This window comes from Rhipicephalus sanguineus, chromosome 7 (genome assembly GCF_013339695.2).
Source record: "Rhipicephalus sanguineus isolate Rsan-2018 chromosome 7, BIME_Rsan_1.4, whole genome shotgun sequence".
Lineage (NCBI taxonomy): Eukaryota > Metazoa > Arthropoda > Arachnida > Ixodida > Ixodidae > Rhipicephalus > Rhipicephalus sanguineus.
The window spans coordinates 152,617,724-152,634,979 of NC_051182.1; the positions used below are offsets into that span (position 1 = coordinate 152,617,724).

At 47.3% G+C, this 17,256-nt stretch overlaps 1 protein-coding gene and 1 long non-coding RNA gene across 6 annotated transcripts in view; both read left to right on the forward strand.

The window, feature by feature from the left end:
- Positions 1 to 468: 468 nt before the first annotated feature.
- On the forward strand, positions 469 to 11,453 carry LOC119400949 (uncharacterized). The gene is made up of 4 exons (XR_005185324.2): positions 469 to 631; positions 5,451 to 5,540; positions 6,866 to 7,028; positions 11,359 to 11,453. It is a non-coding gene; the product is annotated as an uncharacterized LOC119400949 (long non-coding RNA).
- A 4,895-nt stretch (positions 11,454 to 16,348) lies between these two features.
- Positions 16,349 to 17,256, forward strand: part of LOC119400278 (uncharacterized) — a 132,934-nt gene continuing 132,026 nt past the window's right edge. For 3 of the 5 annotated variants that reach the window (XM_049418018.1, XM_049418021.1, XM_037667297.2), the window contains exon 1: positions 16,352 to 16,913. In XM_049418018.1, the coding sequence (XP_049273975.1) occupies positions 16,441 to 16,913 (473 nt within the window). In that variant the 5' untranslated portion in view covers positions 16,352 to 16,440. Of the gene's footprint in view, positions 16,914 to 17,256 lie in introns of all 5 variants that reach the window. The other 2 variants (XM_049418022.1, XM_049418019.1) reach the window with 2 other exon arrangements.

Here is a 17,256-nt window from a genome sequence, read left to right on the forward strand (position 1 = left end):
TCAACGTGAGTGCGATGCGTCCACATCAAGCGGTGCTATATCTGCCGAACAACAGTAGACATTGTACGAGCTGTCATATACCAATGCACTATAAACAATACACTACTTCTGTACGACACGTATCACTTTCGTGCTATACCAATTCCTATGATGGAGGGATCAGCCATCATTTTTTATTTATTATTCTCGCAAAATCAACTTGTAAAAAATGTTTTAGCTGTACAAAATGAGAAATTATTCTCATTTCTAGTTTTTAGATATTTTTTCTAAGCTACCCGATTCTTGACCAATCCCCCTGAGTGGTTGTGAGCCAGCAGTATAGGATCTACATCTACATCTACTTTCCGCCGCTGCCAGCCGTTGCAGCTGGCCGCGCTTCCTCTGCGGGCCCGAGCAGCAGCTCGCGCTCGCTCGAGGTCACCCACCCACCAACAGCTGCAACCAGTGCGCATTCCCGTTACAAGAGGCGCTCTCTCATTCCAGAGGCGGAGCAGGTGGCCATTAGAGATACAGGGGCCATTCGACATCCAGGCGCCGTTCCTGCTCTAGTCTGCCTACATTCCGCATCGGTGTGCAGCAAGGAGATCAGCACCAGACCTGGGCATCCAAGATCAAGAGCTCCGAACGATAGGTAAATCAGGGCACCTATCCAGAGCGGCATTCGGATATTTTTGCGCAGATGCAAAGAGAAAATGCTACCCTCAGGGCAAATGTCGAGCAACTTAAGTTCCGTCATCGTCTCCTCCTATCGCACATACCGGTACAGTGGCCGCATGGGCTACGATCCTCGATGAGGCTCCTATGGACGTCCAGCCAGGGACAAAGCCCACAAAAAGGAGAGCGCTAGCAAAACCGACCAATGAAGAAAAGGCAGATTTCAAAACGCAGGTCAAAGATAGCTTGGCCGAGATCAGAAATGCACAAAAGGGAGTGGTCGAGTCGACTGCGGGATTGGACAGCAGAATCACAAAGATGGAAGCTGACCAAGTTAAATTTCTACGTTAAGCCGGTGCTACTCCTGCACAAGTAAAGCCTGAGATCAGAATTGTACAGAAGGTGGCACAGCGTAACGATTCGCAGGAGAGGCCTATAGAGGTATGCAACAATGGCGGGACACCTTAATTATTTCGTAATTTGGCAATGGAACTGCTGGGGCTTCCAATCAAAAAGGGCAGCCCTACAGCAATACATCAAATCCCAGTCAATCCGACCACAAGCCATTATGCTACAGGATATGCTTACGTAAACGGTGAGCCTGTAAGGCTGGACACCACACGTCACAAAAAGCCGAGATGACAGAGGTATCTGCACGTTTGTGTCTACCATGTACACTTCCATCGCGCACAATGACACAAAGCAAGGTTGCGCACTCACCCATAGAGATCATACCACGCAGCAAGCTGAGAAACAGCATATTCACACTACACATATATAGCTCTCCAAAAGGTAGGAGGAGGAGGGGAAACCTTTATTGAAGCAGGTGATGCTAGAAACGCCTAGATACATCCCTAGGCCGGGAAGTCATTAGTCGAAGCCGCCGCCAGAGCCCGCTCGACCGGAGTTCGCTGTTCCTCTAGTTCTCAGCTATTGAGGAGGGTCACCTCCCAGCCCTTTTTGGTGGGGTCGGGAATTGGGGTTAACTTTGGGTTCACTTGGCAGGCCCAGACCATATGGTAAGAGTCGGCCACTTCACCACAGTGTTGGTACTGCCCACCTATTTTTGGGTCGTGCAGCTGGACATAGCAGCGCGTTTGTCTGCAGGCGCCGCAGTACACGCTCCTCCGTTTTCGAGAATTCTTTCGGTGGTGCGGGATGGCACCATCGCTTCACCGCGTTTTCATTGAAATCCACTACAATGGCTAGTGGGCACACCCATAGTGATAGCGGACCCCGCCACGGTGGTCTAGTGGTTATGGCGCTCGACTGCTGACCCGAAGGTCGCGGGATCGAATCCCGGCCGCGGCGGCTGCATTTTCGATGGAGGCGAAAATGTTTGAGGCCCGTGTACTTAGATTTAGGTGCACGTTAAAGAACCCCAGGTGGTCGAAATTTCCGGAGCCCTCCACTACGGCATCTCTCATAATCAAATCGTGGTTTTGGGACGTTAAACCCCATATATTATTATTACATAGTGATAGCGGGGTTTCAATGCACCCCATCATGCTTGGGGTGTACCATAGCACCACTGCCAAAAGGAGCCGAGCTCTGGCAAGCGGCCTCGGATCTGAATCTGACTTTGGTCACGGACCTCACGTTTCTTACCCGCACTGGAAATTCTTGCTGCAGGGATACCACCCCAGACCTCACCTTTGTCGCAACCACGGGAGAGGTCTCGTGGTCCAAGTTGGGCGAGGACTTGGGGTGCGACCATTGTATTCTCAGCACAACATTACAAGTTAAGGCGAAACCCTCTAGAGTTTTCAAGTTCATAGACTGGGACCTCTTCCGTAAAATCAGAGCTAGGAACACACACGACGGTAATGACCCACAGGATTTCGGCGAGTGGCTATCTCAGCTTGACGAAGACTCAAATCGTCCACCAAAACGATAGAGAGTGATCTTAAGGTCGATAAAATAGATAGCCAGCTTGCCCATCTTCTGGAGGCCAAAAGCGCCCTTCTTATCAGGCAGAAAACACACCGTCTGAATCACGGACTGCGCAAACGCATACCAAGTCTTCATCAGGAAATAGCAGCTCATTCTCAGACGCAAGAGAAACAGCGCAGGGACGAAATTTGCAACACGGTGAATGGTCGGATGAGAGAGGGGGAAAATGAAACCTCCTCAAACACCTGCTGCGGGAGACCAAATCTAAATGAAACCAGACGCGCCTAGTAAACAGATTATTACACTCGGAGACGGAAGCGAAATCGTATGAGGAAATAACGGAGTCTCTGGCACAGAGATACCTCCCTTTGGCTATAGCCCGACCTCCTTCTGGCTACCCGCAATACACGAGACCAGAGGCTTCGAATTGGACAAGCCCTTCCAGAAGCAGAGGTCCGAACACGTTAACCAATCTTAACGGAAAATCCGCCCACGGCCCAGGAGACATACCGAACATGACGCTTCGCAACCTAGACGACGATTCTGTCCCCATCCTCACCAAGGAAATCAATCGTAGTTGGGAGGCGGGGGTTTTCCCCGAGCATTGAAAATGGCTTCGGTCATTCTCAGCCCCAAACCTGGCGGGAGTCCCAGTCTTAACAGTTGCGACCAATTGCCGTCATATCGTATAGGCAAGGTCGCGGAGCACGTCATCTACGATCGGATATTGAAACACATCGAGGAAACGAACCTCTCCCTTAAGACTTGATAGGTTTCAGACCACACCTATCCACTCAGAACGTTATGATAATGCTGAAACATCACATTATAGATAAGGTGAAGGACGTTAGGGCCATTCTCGGCCTTGATCTTGAGAATGCCTTTGACAATGTTTCGCACTCCCTAGCTACTGCGACAGCTGATGTGACGTCATGCCAAGCCGCGCATGCTCTATAACAATAGCTGTGGATGAGCCGCGTCGAACCTACGGAGATGGCAAAGTATAACCACGCCATGTTTAAATAAAAGAGTTGCCTAGCAACCGTTTACGTCATTGAAAATGTCATAAATAGACTTACTGCGCAAGTGCCTGTCCTTGGGATCGTCATAAAAGGCTGTGCTCGACCGCGCTGAGGCAGCTTGTAGCCATGGGTCGTCCGAGGAGGAATCGTACACCTGAACAAGATGCAGCCTATCGCGAGTCTCAACGTGCTGCAGAGAGAGAGAGTGAGATGAGCGGCGGCGATCCGACCCAGCCTACTTGGAGAATGCGGATGGCGTGAAGAGAAAAGGTGGTCGTTCCAATTAAGAGCCATAAAAAGTTGAAAAGTGGCCTTGCTTAATCCAAGTTTCAAACCTAGCCTTAGCCAATTGACCTAGCATTAGCCGATAAGGCCTGCTTCTTGGATGGACCAACTTCGCAGTTATCAAGTCTTGCTCGGCCGAGTGCAAGGATTTTACAGCGAAAGCTGTTATGAGATCACAACAACAATGCCGAAGTTGTACGCCGCCGCCGCCGGTGTCCGTAACCGATATCGCTTGAAACAAGAAAAAGATGAAATAAATAATGAATATCCAAGGTTAGATGGAATTTGAAACCGGGGCTTCGCCGTGGCAGTCGGGTACTCTACCAAAGAGCCACGGTTTGCAAAACGACCCTATCAGGCATCATGTCGGGCAACGAATCTCGTTAAGATATGTAATATAGCGTGGCAGAAGAGTAAAATAGCAACTACGCGTCACACAATGCTAACTGCGCAACGAGTGTGTGGTTTAAAGCTTCCCACCCACTGAAAAATGCCCAGTCATAATTCTTCATCGTCATCAGCCACATGCAGCATAAACAACGCACATAATGCCTTACAGATGTGTAGCGGGTACCTCGCTTATTCGCAGAATGACGATGAGTGGCATAGTGGGTGCTTCCCTACTTCATAAAAGTTATGATTTATGGTATAGTGGATACCTTGCATGTGTACTTGCATTAGACGCCCCGAAGGAGTTTGGAACGGACTCTAGAAAGGCCGCTCTTCGAGCTTTCGCTGTGACTGTCCTGCGCGTTGCACACAGACCTGTAATCTATCTTTCTATTCTCCACTCCCTTATGCCCTCTGCTGGGTAGCAAACCGGAAGCTCGTCTGGTTAACCTTCCTGCCTTTCGTGTTCTCGCTTTCTCTCTCTCTCTCTCTCTCATGAACGTACAGAAAAAGGTAAAGCATAATCACCAGTATGTTAATTGCCCTTGGGCTAAGTCTGTGAGTCTACACAATTTCAGCATTACTATCAGCTTTATGTCGGCTCACGCTTATGCTTCCGCCGACTCGCACAAACTTCAATGCGCAAGCGCTCATATGCCGGCTCAATATTTAATAATTAGAGGCGTGAGTCATGTAAAAGGGGCGAGGGGGGTAGGTTATGCCCCCCCCCCCCGCAAACTCTCTCAGAGGAAGTTCTTGATAAAAATATCCCGTTTCAGTCACCTCTTTCCATAAAAATGCCCTTACTGGATTGCAGCCACTCATGACTCATATATGAAGGTTCGAGATCAAAAGGCACCAAGTAGAGTACCAAATTTGCGAGATACAACATGGTGTTGAAGAGCATTGACACCATGGTCAACAAAGCAACAAATTATATGCTAACGGACTCATGAGTCGACTCACTCAGACTCAACTAGAGCTGTGAGTTTGAGTCTGAGTGAGTCCGAGTGATTAATACTTTGTTGAGTTTGAGTCCGAGTGAGCCCGGCTGAGAAACATTTCAGTGAGTCTGAGTCTGAGTTGAGTTAAAGAAACTTTTGGTGAGTCTGAGCCCGAGTGAGCTCTAAAGGCAAAATGTATTTCATGAGCGAGTCTGAGTGAGCTCCACACTTTTTACCGACCTATGCATATCTCTTTCAACAGCATTAACGCAAGACGTACGACAGCACTTCCTGGGTAGAATGGCGGGACGTGTCGCAGCGTTGTTTCTGCTTTTCTCTGTGCTAACTTTTGGTGAGTGCGAACTATATTTATTCTAGCTTCCATCGAGTGTAGAGCTTGCTATAGAACGATGCCATGTTTTTACATTAATTAGCCCTTCCAGTATACGTTTCCCGCTTTGTTGTGAATGTTTCGAAAATATCACAGTAAATATAACGTCAGTTCCTTAAAATATGCCTGGCTTAGGAGTTATATTTTTAAAGTATGGAAAATAGCAGTGCCACAATATAAACAAAGCAATATCGCTCCACCAACAGGTGCACCTTCATAGAAGCATATCTACGGTGCAGACTGGGAGAAAGAGAAAGAGAAAAAGAGAAAGAGAGAGGCTCTTCATTGGAAGAACAGATTCTTTGCCAGCGGGTATATAGCCGCTGGCATGCTAATAAACTGAAGGTTGCAGGTTTGGTCCCCGCCGGTGGCAAGTTGTCTTTTCCTCCACTTTACTTTCTTCACATCTACGTCGCAATTACTGCAATGAACTTAAAACAGTGCAATTATCGTCCCCTATACATTCCTTGGCTTCATTATCTGCTGGCTCTGTGTAGGGAAGGCAACATGATTAAAATGTCTCAAAAGAGCGGGACAACTAGTGATATAGTGATTAAAAAGGACGGTTCGGCGGAGCAATTTCATTCCTGGCTATATATATATATATATATATATATATATATATCGTAAGATTTGAATTGGGCCGACGAAATGATACACTCGGTCTTATTGGGCAAACAGACGCAACATGTCGATCTACACTTCATTGTATGCTGTCCAGAATAAAAGTTTCAGAAGTTGTATGCAGTATTAAAAAGGAACAAAGACCCTGATATGCACTGGAAGAATCATTTCGGTTATCCATAAATGTGACGGTTATGGCTAATGCTCCAAATTCAGTACTTCCAACGTGAACACGGAATTTCTTTTTTCGGGAGTACTGTTTCTTGGGCCAGTTGGCAGAGTATACAGTCAAGGCTCGTTATAACAAAATCGCATCTGACGTTAAAATAACTTCGCTATATCAAAAAATTCGCAAGAACCACGCATTCTTAACACTGTCTTAAAGGCAGGGCTGTTCGTCACTCACTTAGTTGTACTCGGTATTTCGTTATAACCGTTTTTCTTATATCGAGGATTGACTAATGGTGTTTGGACATGCAAGACGTAGACGAGGACACAGCATCCGTTTGTCTTTTCTGTGTCCCTCGCTATGTCGTTGTATCCACCGAGCAGTCCAACAAGAAGTTTTATTTTTCAATTCCTATTGTTTCCTTATTGCGAACTGTATTTGGAAGTCAGGATGAGAGTGACGTGGTGGCTGACATGTCCTTTTATCTTTGCAGGCATCATGGCTATTGCAAGTGCCGATGACGAAGTCGTGCGCTTGTTGACGAAAGGACCGGCTCCGACCGAATAGCGCGAAGAGGATGCAGGGGCGGGAATAATGACAATGGCTATGTGTCAAGTTGCTATAAAAGAGCCTAAATTCCTGCGCACTAGACGTTGGTAAAATAGATATAAGTTATAAAATTATAATAACTTAAAGGGCGCGCAGCGAATATGAAACATGTGCCGTTAAAAAAGTGTGTACTCTGATGATGAATTCAAGGCATTACTGCTTCAGAAACACCCTTGGAAACAAAACTTTCGAGGCGAGTGTATAGAAACACTCCCGTAGTGGCGTCCTCTTAAAGGGACACTAAAGAAAAACAATGGATTGGTTTAGATCGATAAATTGCGCTATTAGAACTCTAATGTCGTTAATTTCGCTATCATAGGTTTATTAAAGAGGAGAAAATCAAGTTCAAAGTTTCATTTTTAAATTTCGCGCCGAAATCTCCTCTCGTGACGTCACGGATTTCAAAGTATATTTATCGTATTTCAGCGCCATTAGCTCAACAAAATTGCCCCAAACTTGGTATGTTAAGTCCATGGCCCCCTCAGAGGACAATGTACTTCATTTTACCACCGATTAGGAACTACGTATAGTCGGTGACAAGCTAAGAATAAAAAGTAAACTCTACCGCTGTCTATTTGTATTATGCGCGTCCAACTACGGCCGCTCTTTAGCATGACGTAACGGTTAAGACGAACCAATGAACAATGAAACATGGCGCCGTTCGCGACGACAGGCGAGGTACCGCTGCATCGAGACCGAGATCCGTCAATTCGAATTTTCTGCGGTGCTTGTTTCTTCCAGAAGAAGCTCTTTCCTACTGTTATCCGCACGTACCCAGCATCGTCCTCGCCGGTCGTCATCCGATGCAATAGAAGCTTGTCACTGTGCCGCGTTTGAAGTGCACCGAAGCGGCAGCAGCTCGGAGTGTTTTACAACGCTTTAGCGCGTTCCGTCGTTTCGGCAGCGTCAAGTTGCAACACGGCGTGTGTTCCCTCCATCGCTCGGATACATCAAGCATATCGCCTGAGGGTCACCGCATCGGCGATTGTCGTCACGTTCATTCGTGTGCAGTGAGGTAAAAGTGAAGTCGGAATGTGCGCGTCTGTGTACGGTTTACCGCCCACAAAAGCCATGGCATTACCATGGCATTAGCGTTGCCACATCTGCGCGTGTGTGTGTTGCTTGGAGCTCGCGACGTGGGAATCTTGGTGATCTATATTGATATGCGCCGTGCTGTGCGCCTATATAGGTGACGTATGTGCGGACGAAGCGTGAGAGAAAGAAAGCGACCAGCGAAGCCCGTTAGCGCATCACAATGCGAAAGTAAACAAACCAGGTGTGGAGAATATGCAGTGGTGTGTGCATTATAAGAAGATAATTGTGGTTATCTGGTGCGTTTGTGATTATGTGACGTGTGCCTATTAGCGCAGTTGCGTCGTCTCTACGGAATTTAGTTCCACCAGCCCAGAATGACGTGCTAGGTTGAAGCAACGTTTTGGGTTGAAGTGCCCGTCGCGTAAGTATCGCGCTCGATGCACGAACGCCTTGCAATGAGAAACGCCGTGCGAGGTAATCGTTGTCTACAAACCCTGAAATGATGCGCTCGCTGTGACACGTCGATTGCATGGATCGTGATCGTAACTGAAGTGACGCCGCTAAAACAATTATTGAGTGGAAAAAAAGCCTTTGTTTTTACTGGCGTTGCATCATACTTCGCGATATCATATTTGGAATTCTTGTTTTTGTCTAACGTGCATTTTGTAGCATTTGGCGTGTATTGTGTGCATCTATTACGCAGTGATAATTTGTTTATATTAAACTCGTGAAGCTTATAGTGCATAGACCCCTTTTTTAAGCGCTTGTTCCTTCTTGTGAAGCCTCACCCCCTCACTATGCTTCACGAACAAATGAGGAGGGGGGAGCCGGAGAGGTGGAGCTTGACAATGTACGAAAGGAATGTACTTACTGATTGTGTCCGAGATTATCTATATAGGCATCTATGTTTTCCGTTTTTTTTTTCTTCGAGAATGCACGTGCTTTTTCTATGTCCGAGTGTATATGTGTGGTCTTTTGGCTACTGATTTTTTCATTTCTACATTTTTTATTATTTATTTATTTATTTATTTATTTATTTATTCGCCCTACCTCCACGGAGGACGATGCTATAAAAGCGCATCGAAGCCTCGTAAATTTTGCCTTGATAAAGATCGGTCGGCTTTTGAGAAGCGTGTATCCTTTTCCGATTTGTCTTATGGCAACCGATGACAGCCTCTTCACAATGTGCGTAAAGATATATATACCTTCGCACAGACACACACACTTTATATAGAAGGTAGGGGCCCCTCTTCAAGCAAAAGTGGGCCCCCCCTGCTGCAATGCCCACTGGGGCGACGCAGGTATGTAATAAATAAATAATAAATTAACTAAAAACTTAGAACGTTCAACAGGTTAAGGGGCAATGGCAGTGCCAGTGCAAGTTGTCGAAGCAAGAAACAATCCCACGTAAAGCTTTTATTCAATGCCAATTTGGCCGCGCACACCTCCTTGGCGTGAACGTAACGGAAACGCATGCAATGGCCCCCACAGTTAAACGCCATGTGTGCAACACGCTTTTATTTTGTTGAAACAAGACGTCAAATGAAGCTTTGGCGTGTTCCTCAAACACGATGACAAGCACGGCGACTAGAGACGCAAATGCGGTAATTACCACAACGCAAGAGTCGAAATTCACAAAGGCGATCTCAGACCACTTCGCCATACTTCGCTTTGAGTCACAGTTGCCATAGTTACAGCAGACAGTGAAGAAAACTGGCGGCGAGAGTTTCACAAAAAATTACAAACGACCTTACTAAATGTGATTAATGCCCCTGTTTTGTTCTGTGAAACCGTAAAATAACGATTCCTTTATCTTAAGTTTTGTTCAATCTGGCATCCTTTGTCTTAATACCATAATAGGTACTGCTCAGAAACATCACCTTTGAGATGTACATTACTTTTTCGTATAGACTCCGAGATGAACGCGGCGGGGGGTAAGATTTAAACAACGCATATATTGTTATGCTGACGCTGAACTCCGTGCCTTCACAATTTATTTTATCTAGCTTTGCTTTCTTTATTTCAATATCAGTGCAGTATTGCAAAATAAGGTTTATATGCGTGAAAATTATTGCCATTGTTTAGGAACTACTTCGTTTGTAGCGCGGAGGCATGCAAAATATGAGCAATACGGCCTCGTGGGCGGAGCTTATATTTATTCTTAGGCTGTCACCGACTATAGTGCCTTGTAGGCGCCGTCAAGCATGTGGCGTCACGGCGAATGGTGCGGAAACTTGTGAGCATGTGACGTCACGGCGAATGGTGCGGAAACAAAAATGTGGATGGCATCGCCACCCACATTTTGTTTTTTCGCGTTTTCTCGCTTACTAAGCGTCTTCTCGCTGTAAGCGTGGTGTTTTTGGTATCGTCAAAGAGTACTTTACTAATATGAGAAAAATCGTTTTGCTCTTTAGTGTCCCTTTAAAGAGGATATGCTACGAATCTCTGGGATAAATAAACTTCAATTCCCGCGTCTTCTAAAGAGCATAAAACTGACCAGCGCCTCCACTACTTTTTCAGTGCCTGGGCGAACGCTCTTCTCGGGCCGTCTAGCGCGAGCTCCACCTCCGTTCGCCGCGGCCACGTGGTGGCGCTGTGCGAGTAGACTACGTAGAGTCACTGTATATGCTACCTTTAGGTAGCAGAGTAGCGCATAGGTCCGGCTAGCAACCACAGCTATGCGGTGAAGTCGCACTTTGTTTTTGCAGGCGACATGCCTACCGTGTCGCCGATTAACCTGTCTGGCGTGTCGAAGACCGGCGATAAGCATTGGCTGTCGATGACAAGTGTTAATTCAGTTCGCTGCAGCGGCGGCGTCGAGAAATAAAAAAATTGGCCCAAGCGGCAGCTTCTCCGCAATGCATGGTTGCTAGCGGCGTTGGAAAACAGATGCGCAACTCTGCTACCTAAAGGTAGCATATACAGGAACTCTAAGACTACGGGAAGCTGGCGCCGAACGGCCGCGCGTATCACGAAGCTCACGAATTTGTGTTTGCATTCGAGTTTAATTGCATTCGTATTTCTCGCAGGCTCTCACAGGTAGAGGGAGGATGGAAAGAAACACGAACACAGCGGCGCGCTGCTTTCATCACGTTCTGACTGTGGTGGCAATAAAGAGGTGCTAGATGGTCTTTAACTGCATCATGGATGACTCCGTCTTTTCATCCATTATCTAACCACTTGAAACTAACTGCGAAGCAGGAAAGAATGTAGATGCCGCATGTTCGCCTTTCTTTCCATCCCTACTGTACGTATTCCGCAGGCAGTCTATGTCAGGCCGTGCTGCCGGTTCGATACTTGCATTCGAATTTGATAACATTGGCGTTTTATTTTCTATTTCAGGCTATTGCAACCACGTCATTCGCATGCCCTAGTATGTCATACTGTTGTGTCACACTCTGCAAATGGAACGGCAAAAAATCACGATTGCCTTTTTTATTTCCTTTTATTTATAAAGAAAAGAAAACTCACACGGTCTTTTATGCATTCACCTTAGACGACTGAAAGGCGAAAGCCATCTTCTTTTTTTTCTTCCCAGTCAATGTATTGAAGAACCCCTGCCGCCCTCCCAGATATTTCTGTACCTAACGTGGTTTTCATACAGCCTCAAGGATCGCGGCACTGCAAGCTTTCTGTTCCTTATGCACTGCCTCCGTGATCGGTCGATTATGAGCAAGCGAAGATGTAATATGACGAACGTCACGTTATGTGACGTCAAGATGATGTCACAAAATTTTATTATGTGAGACGTGATATGATGACGTCATCACGTAATGATGATTTCTTGCATCACTCGTGTTGACGCCACCGACGGTCAATTTCCGCGTTTGATGAGGCATCGAAGGCTTCCGCCCTAATACACTGTTCGACTGTCGTTCCATGAAATTCCAGCTGCCGCTGGTGTTCGGGAGAAGTGGCTTGCAGAAATTAGGAGGGATAACTGGTCTCCTAATACATCTTCAAACTACACTAGATTATGTAGCCGTCGTTTACGACACGAAGATTTCATAGAATATAAGAAGCGGCGGCTTAAGAAAGATGCAGGAGTGTCAGTCTTTGCAGACTATCCTTCACGTTTGCAGCCGAAGGTAACTGAACCAACCATAGCAAGTGTCACTAAACGTGACCGTGCTGTGTCCGAGCAGTCAACGAATGCATGTACTAGTAGCAACGCTGCTTCGCGATCGCCGCCATGTGCAGTGTTGACATTAGGTGCCGAAGCCGAAGAATCGGAGCCCATGGGCACCACATGCGCTACCGGCGAAAAAACCGAAAATCATTATGTACAGACGGGTCCACTGTTAAAGGGAACACTTGCGTTTCCGGTATGTCCGGATTTCGCTTTCCTGCAAAGGCATAGTGGATTAGATTTGCATAACACTACTGGCGGTTCACAGTTCCGAACCCTTATGATAGGCTAGTAACGTGCACGAAGAATCTTTCCGCATCCACTAGCCGTTAGGGGGCCAACAAAATGAAAGTTGCTCATTCGAGTGTTCCCTTTAACAGATGATCGTACTGTACAGCGTCACAATGAATGCTTTCACAAGGCTGAGCAGGCTGCCGCATGCGACAAAAGCATCCAGGTCGACAGCCATTCGGCCTCTACTTTGCGCACTACCGAATACGCCAAATGGAAGAAAAAAGAAAGATAGCTGAGGAGCGAGATACTGAGGCTATACAACAATCCGTCGACCAATAGAAAAACGGACTCAAGCAACTGACAATAGGCCGCATTTTTTACGCCCTATCACAGTGGCTCAAGTTGAGTGTCGGCACTGCCGCTGTAGCCTTGAACAACATGCGTCCGTTCATACACATCGGGCAGTGTTGCAGGAAGCGCGCGGTATATGTAACTATTTTTATTTGTACCACCACGATTTAACTGGTTTAAGCTCTGAAATGGTGGAATCACTTGGCATAGTTCCTCATTTTATGGCACGAGCTGTTGCCTTCTCTCGGTGGAAACAAATGTAATTCTCAAAAGCATTACGAAAGGAACGGGTGATCACGTATATTCCTGGAAGCAGTCTATTGAAATTTCGTGCTATTTAGCGCATGAATAAGTCCAGGCTTGCGTATAGTGTGCTACACCAGCAGACGGTAGCACGCACTGGGGAACTTTAAGCGACCAAGCTTTCACTATTAACTCCTGGCAAATGCTACTTTCAAAAATGCACTTTCAGGCAGTCAAAAAGCGACTCTCAGTCAAGCGAACGTAACGGTGACAAAACAATCTTCCGCGCATCACTAGCATGCGCTTTCTGGTATCGGCCTAGCAGACGACGCGCAAGCGCCTCGATCAAATAGCCGCGAACGACGCATGCCTCTGAAATGGGCTAGTTGCCCACAACGACAAGTGCTTCATGATTTCCGTTTACAAGTTGTAATTATACTTTAAACAACGCGAATACAGCCGAAATCTGAACCATATATAGCAACTTCGAATGCAGCCACAACATTCGTTTCTGCGATCGACGACACGACGGCGGGTCTACTCCGGTGGCGGCGCCTGGCGGCTAAAAGCCGCACTAACGCCGACGGCCGCTTCCCATTGCGCTCCTCTCCTTCACCCAAGCACACATAGAGGAAGCGCTGGACTGACGCATGGTGAAAAATTATGCCATTGCCCAAAACATGGACGGGTCAAAGGGAATGTTCTCACGATATCGCTTACTGAAATGCTTCTTCCTTTCACGTTCTAATTCACGACATTCGAATAAGCCTTGGATATCGGGTAGGTTGCGTCAAGCAAAGAAACGAGCCCTCGGAAATTCTCTTCCTTGATTTCTTCATAGCTAGGGTCTCGTTCCGGATCACTTGATGCCTTCAGGTAGTATGCGGAAGCTTATTGGTCAGCTGTACAAGATCACGTACTACGCGACGCCAGCTGGAAAAAAGAAAGTGTTCGGCGCTCGTTGTCATGGCTACGAGCCGAGCTGACAGACACTCCCTGGTTTGCGTGCACAGAAACACCGGAAATAGTGGACGAGAGGACGACCGCCGCCGTACCTCAATTGGTAGAGAATTGGGCACGTAATCCGAAGGTTGCAGGTTCGGTTTCTGCCAGCGGCATGTTGCCTTGTCGTCCAGTTTAATTTTTTCACATATATAACACAATTACTACAGTACACTAAGAACAGTACAATTAACGTTCCATATACCTTACTTGGCTTCATTATCTGCTGGCTTTAATTAAGGTTGTGTCAAAGAAACACACGAGCCCTCGAAAATACCCTTCCTTCGTTCAGTATTAGTAGCGTTGCATAGCGCGAATCTTAGCCGTTCTGTGAATAATTTCACGGGCAACAATCGCAATGCTTGGGCAATGACGGTGTCCGTGTGGTCGGCACTCTTTCGGCCCAGCTTTTTCTAGAGCCTGTACCAATTCTCTGGCCGATGGGGTGTTTGTGAGGCCTCTGAGAGTCTTACAACTCGTATCTTCTCAAACGGACACTAAAAGGAAAATGTTAGGTTACACTAGATTTATTTTTACCTGCGTTCGAGTATGCCACCGCTTTCTGGGAGCCAATACAATAATTTTATTGCGCCGAAAACAGCCACCGAAAGTCCTTGGTGGCACTGTTGAATTTGAATCGCCCGCGCCGAATGGAGGACTTGGCGTCACCACCTTTGCTGCCGGTTTCTGTGAATCAACGGGCGTCCAAGAGCTTCATAGCCGTAATATGTAGGAAGAACTCTGACTGACTGCACGTTTATTTATTGTCAAAATACATATAGTTCAGTTTTCATCTTTAAGTGGTTGAGTAATGAAAATAGATGATCAGAAGTCATTTATTCGCAATGCCCACGAACTTTATGTGGGCCACCGTTAGATTCAAAATGGCACCCGGAGGAGGGTCAACCAGTTTGTTAGCACAGCAACAGATAGGACGTGCGGACGTATGGCCCGTGCGACTTTCGCCGGATGAAGTCATGAGCTGCACTGAAATGGATATGAGACCAAAATACTGTCGGCAACCATGGGAAGTACTTAGTTCTCGCCTCCTAATTATCTGCTGCGGTGTGAAAGGTTATATTCTAGCTCCGTTACCGTGCATCAACGACGCTTTGAGAAATACTGGGCGTGCTACAGAAAACGGCGTGAACTAGAATTGACGTATGAACTGAACGGCACTCCGAGGTAGTACGTACCGAGCCTGCCTGACGGACTTGCCGCAGTAGTAGGCCGCTAGCGAGTAGCGCCATCGCTGCTGCACGGGACCGCATGTTTAACGTATCGATGGTTTGCAAACATAATACGCCGTCGTCATTACTTGCGCAGTCAGGAACGCGGAGTTGCTTCTTCATTGGAACACAATCATTTAACACCCCATTTAGTAGCACTTATGTCCCAGCCAGACTTTAGCCGCGTGCATTTCACTTCACTCGGATGTTGCAGGTTCGATCAGCACGATCGAAACATGAATATCGAAAATAATGCACAGGTATGCTTTTCGCAACGTTGAAGAATTCGACGTTGCGAAATTCGTCAAACAACAGTGCCGTTCGGATGGTACCGGTGAAGCACAGAAGTTAGCCGAGATGCGTAGATTGTGGCTGTGACTGCACGTTTCATCGCTCTAACCATTTCGCATGGTGGAGCTCGAGCGTGTTGGCGGCATTGCGGCGCTCCATAATATCCACAATAATTGCGCTACATGCAATGCCCAAGAAAAAACTATGCTTTTATTTTGATCTCGCTCGAGGATATTGCACATAAAATACAATCAAGGTGACTTATGGGTGTGAAAATACATTAACGCACGTGTGCATACCGAACGTCCAAATTATATTTTCCTCGCGAAATTCGTTCTCTCTGCATTCCGTTCATGCCGCCGTAGGCCAGGCCATATGCGCCCTGATGTGTTGTGCGTTTTCCAGCAAGTGCACTCACGCGCGGTTTACGCATTAATTTACAGTTCACGTCAGACGGGAAGCGTTGGTACAGAGTGCGCATCGCGGACCTGCCATGTCACCGAACTCGAGGCCTTGTGGTAGATAAGTAACTCATGGAATGCGCGACACCGAACTTAGAGAACGACCTGTTGTTTGCAAGCCACGATAATTCGTGGTCACGATACTATTTCATGCAGAATCGATCTTTCATCCATGACGAAAACAAGTTTGGGACAAATTTCGCCCGATTGCCGAGAGCCGCAGCTGTTGCGCGGCATATAGTCAAACGGTCGGCCGCAGCTCTATATCTATTGTGACGTCAACACCCGGAAGAAAGTATATTGATCGCCGCTCACCAAAGCTGAAATGATACGAAAGCGAACGAGAGAGAGAGTGAGAGGGGCAAATGAAAGGTAGGAAGAAGCAGTGGGAAAAGGTGTGGCCTGGTGCTTTGCTCAGACGTGTTTGCTATGAGCTGCGGATGCGACCTTGTTGAACAAATACCTACGACCCCACCAACACGTCATGGATGGCAAGATACGCATAGGAACTGAAGAGCTGGATTCCGAAGAACTCAACCGACGCATTCCTGGACTGAGCCTGAACGTTCCTTGCAGTGCGAAACGTCGCGGTGACGAGAGCGAGTGCAGCGTTTCGACGCCCATCTGTCACATCTTCGATTACCTATCCCGTTGGAATTACGTCCTATGGCACGTCGGCTTGCAGTTGCGAGAACTCCGACGTCCCGGAAAGCTGTGCCTGGTACGGGTCGTCTACAGGTGCAGTGGCGGATTCAAGCAGCGAGTGCGAAGCCGCGACGCTCGGATTCTCTTCCACGTCCTCCTCGTGCAGCACAGCTGCGTCGAGAGCCTACACCTGGACGACGTCCTCATCGAGGGCAGTGGACTCGGCGAGTACCGGGAGTGCGTCGTCTCGGCGCTTGAGAAAAACACAAGCCTACGGACGTTGACACTCGGCAGTCTGTTCGGTGACTACAGGTGGGTATACGTACGCGTGAGTCGTCAGCACTTGATTCGTGGGCCAAGTGGCGTTTGAATAATGTTTCAGCTTTGCGGTGATACTACGATAGCCATCAAAACTAGGCCGTCGTGTGCGGTTCAGATGCATTGCAACGCTCCGATGTGGTCTAATAGCGGACGACATATACTCCGTTTCATGCATCAGATGCAACGATGCAGAAGCTATGCAAGAAATACGGTCAGTAAAATGTTTAGGTGCGAGCGTGGTCGCGCTTGAATTCGTGATTAGCTCTCGCTGCGCGCCACAGGAACTAATCGCGCAGGACACGGTACGAAAAGAAAAAGTCCAAGCGATCCAGAA